Below are 14,096 nucleotides of genomic sequence, written 5' to 3' on the forward strand. Positions count from 1 at the left end.
CAAATGTTAGAAAAGCCCTAATCATATTTTCATCACACATCCGTAGCCTATTATTTTATTCCCTGCCCAAAATGTCCAAATTCTTATTAGCCTTCTCACTATATGGCTTATTGTTTTGCTGAGCATCATTATGCCAAGTCATGAATAGTTTATGCACATATCTTATGCTGTCATCGAGTCCGCATTTGGAACTCTGGGACATTTTTACACTGGCATTGCGCCACTGGAGCGTCACTTTCCGACGTTCCAGTAGTGCAATTCTCTGCTCCATATGTGGAGGTGTCCGTTCATGCACAAACACAATCATTCCTGCAACGCAGGCACCCTTGCACCACGGTCATGGTCGCCTGCTCTGGCGCTAGGCAGCTTTTTTGAGCTGGTGCAAGGAAAAAACACTGGTGGGGGTGCCATATTCTTGTTAATACTGTGCATCATAGCTATATTGCTTGTAGTGCTGCGCTGCGCCATTTCTTTGTAAATATGCCCCTAGCCTCCCTCAGCCACTGGCCCTTCAGTACCATTGGTTTCATATGGAGCGTGGCAGGATTGTTTCTGCTCAACTCCTATCTTGCAACATTAATGTGTTGACCACATGCCTTTTTGCATAAATAATGAATGCTAATGCTAATGTCTTGGATCTTTTTAAGGTCACTCATCCGTGCAGCTGCGATTGCAAAGCACGTGAGAGAAATGGAAAGGTTTCTGTCTGTGTCTTTTTTTAGTTAGTTTGAGCAGCGATAGAAACATTTTGAGTTTCTCAAATAAAAACTTGGCAATGCAGCACACATTTTGTTAGCATAACAATTCAAATAATTAGTCTGCTTTCTAGGCACTATGCCTCTTGCACACATTCTCTAGTCTGTTAGCATGCTCACAGGTGGTGTGGCGCAGTGGCCAGGGTGACTGACGCTGGACGCTGGTGATCACGGTTCGATCCCCGGCTCTGGCGGCAGGGGTCTGCCCAGCACCATGTGACTCTGGGCAATAGCTCGCTTAATCTTCCCGACGGACCCCAGTGCCTTGACACCTTCGGGTAATTGTTCGCGCTTTACAAATACTGGACATTTACTCATGTTGTCATATAATCAGGCCTGCCATGTATTTAACAAGCATTTTATTTTATAAAAGCTTTGTCACACATCACTGAATGTTTTTTTTAAATGTCACATTTTTATTGCAAGCATATTGCAGTTATATGTAGGCAGTAGCACATTTTCTGTTTTTTGTGGCATGTTTGCAATTAGAAAATTAAAAAAATAATCATTGCATCCACCTACTATGGCTATACCTATTGACTTTGCCAATGCTTGTTTTATTCTGAAGAAGTTGCAGCATTCCGACAAGGTGCTTTAGTCATTTGTGGACTTCAACCTGGGTGGAAGCGGTCAAGGTACTTCTAAAAAACGCTCTTTGGGACGTTTGGAAACTCTTTTCGAAACAAATAGAAACTGTACGGGAGCAGAAAAATTAATGCTGAAATATTGTGTGACAAAACTTTTTTGTTCTTAAATATTGTATAGAAAAATATCTTCCCAATTGAGTTAATAATACAAAATATTCTCTTAATGGAATTATATTTTATAAACAATGTTTAGGCAACAATATTAATTCAGACAACATTTTTTATCGATATTTTGATTTGCCACCAGCCAAACTATTGGCACTGTGACAAAAAATGATGAAGACAACTGCACTTTACTGTCAAGGATCATGCTGCTGGCTTCCACCAAGAGTTGCTCCTTCTCTAATCAATCGAGAAGAAAAGCTTCAGGAAGATAGGAGGTTCTCCAAAGCCTTGTAGCAACAGGGTGGCCCTTACTTAAGTCAAAGCATCTGAACCTGTGGAAGATCAAGTGCGGGGGGGGGGGGGCGGGGAGAAACAAATTACTGTTTAGAACTGCAGCTTGTCAGTGTTGATATCTTTGATAAATTAATGAATGACACTCCCTCATCTTCAGATTTTCAAAGCACAGGTATATAATGTAAGCATCCTCCTGCGAGACTACTCTCCAATTACACACTTGTGTTTTGAAAATCTGAAGATGACCCCCTGTGCAAGCTTCTGTTCCACATTAGATTTTTTGGGCACATGCAATGATGTGGGTAAAAGTCTGCACAGACTTGTGTGTCAATTACAAATCTCACTATTGCTACCTTCATTAAACCGAAGATTTCCCAACTGGTGATAAGGAATAATTAAAAGCAGGTGAACCTATGAAAGTGCAGTGTTAGAAAACTGTAGTTAGAGGTAAGTAACATTGTCAACTACAATTCTGAATATTTTGTAACAAAGCACAAAATAAATATTTAGGAAGGGAGGAACTTTCATCAAACTGGGTTGGGGCAATTTTAATAATGGTAGGTTGGGTAGTTTTAGGAGGGGAGGGAAGGGTCATACCAATACCTGCCAGATAAGGGTGTGACCACATCATCTCCGGGTTGAGCCTGGCCATTAAATTTCTCAATTATAATTGAAAATCATAATCAAGGGAAGATGGAAGTTTCTATCCATTTCCTCATTTAAAGTACAAATGTGAAATGATGGGATCTTTATTCATAAATCAGAAATACATATCTTTGTTTGTGCTTTTTGTGATGTCTGCGCAAGTTGCCACCATTTTTATTCTTCTAGGATGTTTAGCAGACAATTTGCCCAATGTCTAATATGCAGCTTGCCCCATCCGCTAGTTAACTAGTTCTAAATTGATAATGTAAGGATCCCCAAATTCCATGATGGATGCCTGTTAAAACTGCAGTGTATAGCGTTTTACAAGACACTGTCTCGATTCTTCTGTGATTGGCAGTTTATTGACCATTTCTTCAGTGTTGCTCAATTGACCCAATTTCTGTTTCTCCTGCATTCCCAGGTATTTGATTTTAAACTGGATCAAGATGATATGGACACCATTCTGAGCTTTAACAGAAACTTGCGATTCTGTGACTTGGAAGTGTAAGTATCCTGGTTGGTAAAAGGTGGCGCTCATATTTTTTATAATTAAGATAAGATGTGGATATTGGCACACACTTGCATCTTAGAAGTAAAATAAATGACAGATATTATTGTTGGCAAGCAATTACCATTTGGCAGAACTTTATGGTTGACTGAGGAGCAAAGGAGTTAGCATTCAATAAAACAATTCAAATCTGTGTAGCCCATTTGACCACACAATAAGGACCAGGAATTCATAACTAAAGTCAAGGTGGTTTATTACAAATTAGTAATCAAATCAATGCAAATTAATCATCGCTCTGGTACAGAATAAAAAAGTTACCGTTAGTTGACAAAGTAAGTTCAGTTTGATAGCATCAGTATACGACAAGCGCAACCACATAGGTACAAATGGCAAAAATTGTAAGTCACCTAAGCAGGCCTCTAAGTTGGATTGGGGATGGTTCAGAATGGAAATCTAAAAAAATATTCAATCAATCACTCAATCAGGGGGTTTATTAAGCGCGCTACTCACCCGTGAGGGTCTCAAGGTGCTAGGGGGGTGGAGATGCAGCTCCGGGTCAGTTAAAGAGCCAGGTCTTGAGGTCCTTCCTGAACGTGTGCAGGGTCGGGGAGTGTCTGATGTTCACAGGGAGCTCCTTCCAGGTATTGGCTGCGATGTAGGAGAAGGCTCTCCTGCCTGTTCTGTTTCTGCGGTTGCAGGGGGACCTCTGCCAAGGTTGGCGGAGTGGAGATTCCTCTTGGGTACGTGGAAGGATACTCTCTCGTTGAGGTATTTGGGTCTGATGTTGTGGAGGGCTTTCGAGGCGTGGATGAGGAGTTTGAAGGTGACCCTCTTCTCGACGGGAAGCCAGTGGAGGTCTCGAAGGTGTTGGGTCATGTGTACGTGATGCGTTGTCCCGAGGACGAGTCTGGCTGCGGAGTTCTGGATGGGTTGTGTAGAAGAGTTCTGTTGATTCCGGCGTAGAGGGCGTTGCCGTAGTCCAGTCTGCTGGTTATGAGCATGTGGGTGACGGTTCTTCTGCAGTCGGGGGGATCCATTTGAATGTCTTACGGAGGATGTGCAGGCAGTTGAAACTAGTGGAAATGATGGCATTGATCTGGCGGTTCATGGAGAGGGAGGAGTCTAGGATAATACCGAGGTTACGTGCGTGGTCTGTAGGGGTGGGTGGATTCCCGAGGGCGGAGGGCCACCAGGTGTTGTCCCAGGCGGAGGTGCAGGGTCCGAGGATGAGCACCCTGCACCTCAGGATTCAGGGAATAAGAAAGTAAAACAGGAAAGTGTCAGCATAGTAAGGATTTCAGTAGAAATGCTCTAAAAGGAAACAAGTGTTTAGCATTTAGCTTTACACAAAAATACGGCAAGCATAGGTCTGTACCCCTCTAAGTCAAAAGGGATCCGCTCTAAACTCTAACAGTGTATACATACATAAAAAAAAAAACCATACAGATACATTCAATCCTCCCACCATCCTTCCAGGAACCAATGTAATTGCACTTCACGTGCACAGTGGCAATATCTCCAGATTTTCCCATTCCATGAAACCTGGGCATTCTCACGGTTTTGGATGATACACCATTAATCTTACACAATGAATAGACACCTTCAGCTCTTCACGTCGCTGCCAAGATTTTCTTCCCAGGCCTCACTATCACTACTACATAGCACTCCTTTCTCTAGCTAATAAAGCCTTGAAACTGTACCTACAGAGGGAGAACATGGAAGACAAACAGAAAATACATTACGAGATTCAGGCATAGTTAAGTTAGCTTAGATGAACACTAAAATGTGCACTTTGACTCCATGATTATATGTGCATGTACAAATTTATTATAAATGTAACTTAGGTAAATGAGTTCGTGCTTACATTGTGTAATGTACTTTCAAATGAATGTAACACAACCTGTGACATAAGAGTAAATATGTACGAGAACTACATTTCTTCATGATTATGCTAAACTTTAAAGTGCACACGCCATGATTATCTAGTTTCTACACTAAAAGCATTTCAGTAATAAAATTGAATACTTCCCTTCTCATTAATAAAGTTAGACACACAGAGTATATGGTGCTAAGTGCACATATATATTGCGTTTCCGTGACGTGTTAGGGTGGAGCCAAAATTATGCAGCTCCAATCTCGCCTCTGATGGCAAATCTAGCTATGTGATGGACCAATCAAAACCTCATGGGTTTCATACATTTTTGTTTGGATTCCTCTAGATGTTTCATGTATCATAGTATCTACTCTGACTTTCAACTAATTCTATATCTGCTCTCTTTGTCTTCACTCCCTTCTTTGCTTGTATACTCATGTCCTTTAAAGATCAAAACCAGGAATATTGCACAAGGAAAAATTATCACAAGGTGCTTCAAGACGAATACCACTAATCCACTTTCCAGATATCCAAACCATCTACCCACTGAAGCAAATCCATTTCCAATTGCTTTCATAAGTACATGTTGCTTCCAACTCCTTCAAATCTCCCTTCAGATCAGTAACGTTCTTAATAAAAATGTTTACTCCTGTCAGGGATGTAAGTACAACATTGTTGGGCCTTTAACATCTCCCAGACTCCACCCTCTTGCGCGAGGAGGATGTCTAAAGCAAGGCGAATCTTCAAACCCATGGACTTTAGAGCAACTATTTCAGTATCCACAACTAATAAAGCTCCTGCTGTACTGGTGGACAGTTTATCCACAATGGTGGATAACTTTCTAATCTTGATGTCATTCAAAATAACACCCACAGATGGGATCATCGCACCCAATATATCTTCTACTACTTGTCTAGCACTATCTCTTCTTTTGAGTCTTGTCTTCTGTTCCCATACAGGATCATCAAAATGTTCCACAAGATACATTTTTGAAAAACTATACCTAAATAACATGTACCATACCATCCTTTGGGCAACCTACAATATGCATGTGCTCCACAAACATAATACAATCCAGAAATAACAGGCTCTTTACCTACCAATAATGACTCCCAGTGCCCTTTAGCCTTAAAGGTGTGTTTGCCTTTACTGTTTCCCTAAGGTTTGTATCAGCTGTAGACTTTTATTTAAATATGCATAATTTTTCCTTGGGTCTCCAATCTAAACTCAATGGTGCTTAGTGCTCTGCCAGTTGATGCTTCATTTCTTCTCTAGCCCACTGATATCCAATTTTAAATTTCTTTGATTTAGATTCCATCCCTCTCCTCCTGTCCTCAACGGAATTTATAAAGTTCTTGTCTACATCTGTTAAAATACAAGTCAAATTGTTCGTATAAGCAAAGACAGTGTCTAGTGTCATGGTGTGGTTAAAGAATCCTTTAATTCTATCTATATTATTAGCTTCAGGGTGACCATTTAAATGCTTATGGATGTGGACTTCTGAAAAAATGAAATTATAATTCTAAGAATAATACTGAAAATGACCGTGTTCATACAAAAGATTCATTAACAGGCCACAAGTAACACCATAAGTCAAAGGAATATGATGGTACGTGATACCCTCTTCAGCTGATGCAGGGAATTGCGTGCAGATGTAGCAATCCCTAGCATTTATAGTGTTAATGTACTCTGAAAGCAACTTATAACACACATTTGAAGAAAGATCTCCTCTAGATAAATCTACTTTTAATTCCCTTTCATTTAGTGGACGGAAAGCTATTGTCAGTAGAACTTGGTGTACTAGGGGTGAATCAAGATCTAATCTCAGTAGAATTCAAATACATGAGTGAGTATAACCCTTAGGCAACATGATCAATACTAATATCACAGCTATTAACACAACTGCTAATATGTACCTACGTCTGCTATTGTTATTATTAGGTTTCATAATTTTTCTAAAATCTGACCACTGGGTGAAAAATTCCAGCAGCAGAATCTTCTCTGTCGATTTCCACCTGTGCAAATGGTAAAACAAAGTTCGAATGACGTAAAACAAATTATTTACAACACCTTTGTGTGTCTTTCCTAGAACTACTCTGTATTCTTCTAAATAACACATTGTGCTCCTTCAGCAGCCTTGGGCCTCAGTACTCTTCTTCGTTCTTCAAAGAAAGTCTATTTATAGTGTCTCTATTTCAAAAGTGCATTTCAAAATTCAGTCTAGAAATCAAGCTAGTGATAATTCATGTCAATCGGTTCAGTGGCAAGGGATAGTCAAAACCTAGTTCAGCCACAAGTGTCTACTCAGAGTTTCAGTTGGAGTTGCACTTTGATCCTCCAGATCCCAAACTCTTTCTCTCTGTCATCTGTTGCAAAATATGTCCACTCAGGTGAAGAGTACCTTTGACAGGGTGCTCTAGCTCTCTTGATCTCATGAGTGCAAGCCCTTCTTTTTCACTGTCACTCAGGTCAGAGTCCTCAGTATCCTCTAGAATAGTGTGCAGCACATGTTCCTCAGACAAATTTGCCTTTACTCTCTTGCCATCTTGGCCAACATTCTCCAGTTCTCACTCGCTTCACCACAGCACCTTCTTCAGGATGTGAATATGGCTCAGTCATCACCACAGGAAGAGACACTCTTTCCTCATTTTCAACTGTAGACACCCCCCTCAGAACAAACGTGTGCTGTTTCAACCTCTTGTTGTTACCCCAGAGTTTGTCTAACCTGCTCCTGATTTCTCTCGGTCACAACTGGTACTTTTGGGAGAGGTGCTGTTACATCATCTAAGAGGCACTCAACTCTGCGAGATTGGGTGGCATGCATCCTGTTGGGGAGACCTCTGCACTTGACTGCAGTCGTCACTAAAATGACCTGGTAAGGACCAAACCAATGAGGCTCCAAGCACATTTTCCTAACATGCTTCTTCGCCAGAGCCCATCCCCGGGACTGAGGTTATGGCACTGCTCCTGATGTGGCACTGCTGTGACAGCTTCAACCTGAAGAGACACAGAATGCACCACGTCAGCCAGTCCTTTGCAGTAATCAAGAATCATGTCATCTGTACTGTTCACAAGTGCATTTGCAGATACATCTGCAATCTCATCGCTCTGTCCATGCTGATCTCATGAGAAGACAATCCTGTCCTCCGATCAGCAATACTGTGAAGACTCATTAACGCGAGGCAAATCATCAGACCATTTCAGAGACACTGAAGCACACAATTTGGCTAGTCTGGATTTCAGTGTGCCATTTATTTGTTCTACAACTTCTGAATCCTCAGGACGATGACTACAATGTAGTCTCTGCTCCACTTGCAATGCTTCACACAACATTCTCCAGACCTCATTATTAAAATGAGTTTCTCAGTCTGGCTCCAGAGAAGACGGGAACCTGAACCTAGGCATTAACTCCCTCAACAAGAACTTTGCTACTGTCAGACTGTCATTTCTTCTGGTCAGGTAAGCTTCAACCCAACGTGAAAAGATACACATTTAGTCAATTGCACACAGGCATCTCAATAAAGTCCAATTGCATTCTGTTGAATGGACCTCCTGATCTCCCTATGTAACTCAGTGTTGCTACAGTTCTCTTCCCTACATTCATCTGTTGACACACACCACATCTGTGATGCAATCCTTCAGCCATCAACCTGAACCTGGGATTAAACCATGTCTGCTGAAACAAGTGTAGAATGGCATCCCTCCCTATGTGAGCAGGAACGTGGTAATGTCAAGCCATTACACAGGTCTTAAATCGGCCGAAACCCAAATATCATCTCATTTAATGAACCTGCTCTGACCCAACTTTGCTGTTCTGCCTCATTCACTACTTCCTATAACCTCTTAGCTTCCTCCCTTGTATCAGATGTGATTGTTAGGTCTCGCCTGAGCCAGCGCTTATAGCGCTGCTCTGGCGAGAGTTTTAGTAAGCAGGTTTTGGAAGTGCTAACCTAGTGGCTTTTTTCAGGCCTCCAGCTTGCGTTCGCGATGTCGTGCATGCGCACAGCTGCTATCCTGGTTTCTAGCATTCCTTTCCTCGCATGGCCGGCTTTCCTCCCCCTCTCTCACCCGCTCCTCCCCCTCCCTTACTGCAAGGAAGATCGGTTGTGTTTCTAATCTTAGACCGCTTTCATTCTCTGCCTCTGCTAATTACTTTCACTTTTGCGGCGCCGCAATGTAATGCTGCTCTGGTCTGTCTCATTCTCTCACGCTATCTCGTTCTGCCTCAGATCAGACTCTTCTCTTCGAGGTCTGTCTCGTGAAGTCTCTGGTGTAACTCGCTCACATCTGTCTCACTTGTTTATTTAATTGCGTGCCACACAACTCCCGGCCGGGTCGCGCTTGTTTTTTTTTATCCAGAGTGTCGCGCTATCAGTTTTAAATGCGCTCCCTTCCCCACCACTCCATCCCGAGCTTCACCGACTTGAGGCGGGCGCTGTCTTAATTGAAGGAATCCGGTCTCATTTAGTTAATAACGGCAGCCGCGCAGCTCAAGCGCCGCGATGTAATGCTGCTCTGGTATGTCTCATTCTCTCACGCTATCTCGTTCTGCCTCCGATCAGACTCTTCTCTTCGAGGTCTGTCTCGTGAAGTCTCTGGTGTAACTCGCTCACATCTGTCTCACTTGTTTATTTAATTGCGCACCACACAACTCCCAGCCGGGTCGCGCTTGTTTTTTTTTTTATCCAGAGTGTCGCGCTATCAGTTTTAAATACGCTCCCTTCCCCACCACTCCATCCCGCGCTTCACCGACGTGAGGCAGGCGCTGTCTTAATTGAAGGAATCCGGTCTCATATAGTTAATAATGGCAGCCGCGCAGCTCAATCATCTCATTTTTTAAATCACTTACATATATTACAGTTCCTCCTTTGTTCCCCCTAAGTCCCCCATCTATGCCCTTTGTGTGGCTTTGTTGTTTTAATCGGAGCGTCGCGCTATCACTTTTAAATGCACTCTGTACCTCTCCTCCTTCCCCCACTGCACGGACGCCTGAAAGGCAGGCGCTGTCTTAATTAAAGTCATCTGGTCACATGCCCGCCCTCCCCACCACCTTCTGTATACTATCAAGCCCACTATCAGAGGGACTCTGAACATTTACAACCTGTGCTGTTAACATTTCCTCTCTAAATCGAAGGGCAAACATGAACCTGTTTACCAGACGCATGGGAGGGTCAAGCAGCACTTCAGTGCTGTTATATTACAATTTGAAGTGGAAGAACGAACACCTTCGTTGTCACTTGTGTGAAGGCTGCATTGAAGCTGTCGGCAACAAAAAGTGATGTGTGCTTTCCCTGCAGCCACTGACTAGGCTAGACGTGATTGTTGAAAGGTCAATGTAAAGTTGTGCACACACCCGGTAAAGTTAACCCTCGCCAACTCTTAAAGTAAATCTTGTAGGGCAGAGCAGCCTAAAGGAGGCACATTAGCCTGTACAGTGGGCGGTTTGACTAGAATTCCCAGACATAGTCCACAGCCCTTTCCTTTTCAAACCGAGGGTAGGGCCAAAAGATCGGAGCTGTGAGTAGAAGTAGTTCGACCTTCCTTGGCTCCCCTTTTATACCTCCCTCACCATTCTCTAATCTCCAGTGCCAGCTTATGTGCCTTTAAAAATGTATTTTGTTGATTAGGAATTGTGGCATCCTCGCAGCTCGCAAAACCTCATTCTGCCCACCCGCCCCACCTTTAGAGACAGAAATTGCAGTCCATTTAAGGTCTGAACACTTTCAGCGTGCAAAGCGGGAGATGCTCACTTTGTTCTATGCGTGCATAACTTTTCACATGGAAGGAAAAGCTGCTCATTTTTGCCCTACTTGCTTTATGTACCATTAGCAATTCCTTTGGTGCTGCTCCTTGATTTTTTTCATTTCCTGATTTAGCAAGGGTTCTGCTAAGTAGAGTTGCAGATCACCCATCCGTTGTACAGCTCATCTACTGCCCCGTGACATCAGGTTACACTGTAGTTGGTCAACCCACTTTATTCACTGGCTGTCTGCACTACGATTGAGAGCATTTTGTTTGATCACATGTGCACAGGAGCATGAGAAGGAGTACACTTCAGTGCATGTGCTGGCATGTAGGAGCTCTGGCCTGCTCCTTTATTGTGTATATTTTCCCACTCTTTTTCCACATTGCAGGTTTGCAAAATAAGCAAACACAAGCATTGGCATAGCCAATAGGTATCGCCTTTGGGACTTTATAAGTGTTTAGACATGCAACTGTTGATTTTGTTGCACCAAGGATATTGTACTGCATAACTAAATACTTATAAGGTTCCAAAGGCGAGACCTATTGGCTATGCCAATGCTTGTTAAAAGGTTGTAATTGGTCTCATCTGCTGATTTGTTGCAGTACTCGCAATTAAATGCAGAAGCACTAAGGGCACAGTAACTCTCAACTTCGTCAGCGTATCTGCTACCGACTGTTACATAGCCATCTCCACTACGGTGTGCAGAGCATTTCACAACCGCAATCTTGGCAGGTAGCTGTAGAGCTTCGAGCAGCCTATTAACATCTACCCCATTTCTCATGGGGACTGACTATCAGTGAAAATCGTAAGTTTCAACTGTGCAGAAACACAGCATGCCCTTGTAAGAGCAATCAAGTCACCCACATGTGCGTATGTTACTCCTTGAAGCTAGGAAGCTAAAATTACTCCTGATAATGTACAAACTGCGTATGCAGTTCTCAAGTTTCCTGCTTTGTCTCGTAGACAAGATCTATCAATGTACAGCACAAAATCAGACTCAGGCAGTTGCTCATCTTGGATATCTGATCTTGGCTTGGTGCACAGTTAAGTAACATCGAGACCGTCCTACTGTACTTCATTATCATCACTTATTCTCAGGGAAGAGCAGCAAAGTTGCAGGATTTAGAGGAGCACAACACTTTAATGTCACGTTATCCTCTGACAGAATGATTGGCTCATATCTGGTCAAGCGGCTATTTGTAAGTATTGTATGCAGGTACGGGGCAACAAAGACAGTCCAGGGATGATCCTTTACAATACTTTCACACCTATCAATGTTGACACCAGTAGCAGCTATGAGCTTAAGGTATCCAGGCAGTGCTGCAGCTACAGGATCAAGGGTAGCAGAAGAGTAGGCAGCGGTTCTTCAACTATTATCATGTAACCGTATAAGCACTGAGAGAGTGCAGCCCTCTCACTGAAAAAGAGCGAAAACGCTTTATAGTAATTAGGCATTTCCAGCCAGGTCACGACCGAGGTTATCTCACAGCCATCAGAAGACAACCAAACAGTCGCCATCCCAAGGTACCAAATCAGACACATACTTGTGTGTCACCCTCTGTAAAGGCTTGGCCACTAGGGAGAAGTTGTGGATCCACTGACAACAATAGCCTTCCATTCCTAAAAACATCCTGTTTTCTTTCTGAGTAGCCGGTGGGTTCATTTTCAGAATTGCCGAGACTATTTCTTGTGACACCTACCTCGTTCCTTTCTCAATATGATGTCCTAGAACAGGACTTCCTTTTGACAATACTGTCATTTGTTTGTGGACACTATGTCCATTCTCAGCGAGAAGGTTCCACAATGCAATAGTGTCTTGTTTACAAGCCTCCTGTGTGTTCGACTCAACCAACAGGTCGTTGATGTACTGGACTTGCACTAAATTACAGGGCATGATTAAGGACTCAAGATTCTTTTTGAGGATCTGGTTAAAGATAGATGGATTCTCTGTTTACCCTAAAATATGCTTCTGAAACCGAAATGCAAAAAGGAACTGGCATTCCTCATGCAACGGTATAGAAAAGAAGGTTTGGCATAAACCACTCAACCTCACATGGAATTTGAAATAATATCACAACTGGATTCAGTTCCATGGGACAACATGAAACAACAATAGTATTAATCTCTCTTAAATCTTGGACAATGCGGTACTTACCGCTAGTCTTCTGCAAGCCCATAATGGGTGGGTTACATGGACTTCCTATTGTCTCCTTCAAAATGCCTTGTTGTATCATGAGGTCGAGCACTGAAGTAACCCCAGCAATTGTTTCGGGGTCAAATTATATTGTGGAGTTCTTTGGTACTCAAAGTTTGGCTTTACATTAATGGGAACAGGTTCGGCTCCTTTGAATAGACCTACTTCTTTTCCTGAATAGTCCCAGACCTCTAGCTGCACATTGTCTGTGAACTCTGAGGGCAAATTGTCATTTGTCAACAAGGGGAACATTCCAATGTCTGGACCCTGCTTTGCCAGTTTAAAGGCAACATCCTGAACATAGGTTAGGAACTCCACACCTTTTGGAGTACAATAAATTGCGCAATTTAGTTTGCAAAACAAGTTGCGACCTGCCAAACTTACAGGACTCTGATCACACACCACAAACTGGTGATTCTCCTCAAAGATCCTATTTTAACAGGCACTTCCTTTGTCACTGGGCTTGTCATTTGCTGATTTGCAACTCCTACAACTTGGATTCTTTTTACAGGGAGGGCTAGGTGTGGAACTTCCTCTGTTCTTACAGTACAGCGGGTAGCACTAGTATCAATCAGGAATGATACAGGATGGCCATTCACCTCACCTTCCACAAATGGACTACCCAGGTCTATCTCAAGGACTGCACCAGGAACACAATCCCCCTCCTTCCTTAGGCACCATCATTGTGACAGGTCAGAACCATAATCTTCAGACACGTCAAACATAGGACATTTATTAAGCGCACCCCAATTCTGGAAGGAATTTGATTAACATTTAGGACTGTATTTGAGGTAAATCTGGGATCATTCACATTTTGCTGCGGCATCGGGGCTTGTGGAACCTGCACTCTGAAGCTTGTGGCACATTAAATTTTTGCGTTCTCGGTCTCTTCACATTTTGTGACTGTACCGGGTTATTATTCTGGGGCTAGGTAAACCCTGAATTCTGAACCTAACTTCCCATTCACCATGTTATGAGGATTAAGACGACATTCCAGCTTCTACTACCCGAACTTATTGCAATAATGACAAGTATTTGTTCTCTTCAAAGTGGCCACATCAGCTCCAGTGCTCGAGTCAATTGGAACACCACAACCTCTACCTTGTTGTCAGAACCTATTTACACCTTGCATCATAGGAGCACCCTGCTGATACACTCCTTGCATTGAACCAACATTTCTCACAAAAGATTGACTTGGGTTTCCCCTCTGTGCGGCTCTCATCTGCACCACCATCAATTGCTCCTTCAACAACTTCTGTTTCATGTCTATTTCATCACTGCAGTATTTCACATACCTCAAAATGTCATCAACTGGTTTATTCTGCCAAC

The 14,096-nt window shown here is 42.8% G+C and overlaps 1 protein-coding gene across 3 annotated transcripts in view; it reads left to right on the forward strand.

Annotated features, from left to right (window-relative positions):
- Positions 1 to 14,096, forward strand: part of LOC146854167 (aldo-keto reductase family 1 member B1-like) — a 222,542-nt gene that overhangs the window by 146,753 nt on the left and 61,693 nt on the right. For all 3 annotated transcript variants that reach the window (XM_085651943.1, XM_085651944.1, XM_085651942.1), the window contains exon 9: positions 2,868 to 2,950. In XM_085651943.1, the coding sequence (XP_085508069.1) occupies positions 2,868 to 2,950 (83 nt within the window). The remainder of the gene's footprint in view (positions 1 to 2,867; positions 2,951 to 14,096) is intronic.

Source organism: Triturus cristatus, chromosome 4_1 (assembly GCF_964204655.1).
Source record: "Triturus cristatus chromosome 4_1, aTriCri1.1, whole genome shotgun sequence".
NCBI classification, from domain to species: domain Eukaryota; kingdom Metazoa; phylum Chordata; class Amphibia; order Caudata; family Salamandridae; genus Triturus; species Triturus cristatus.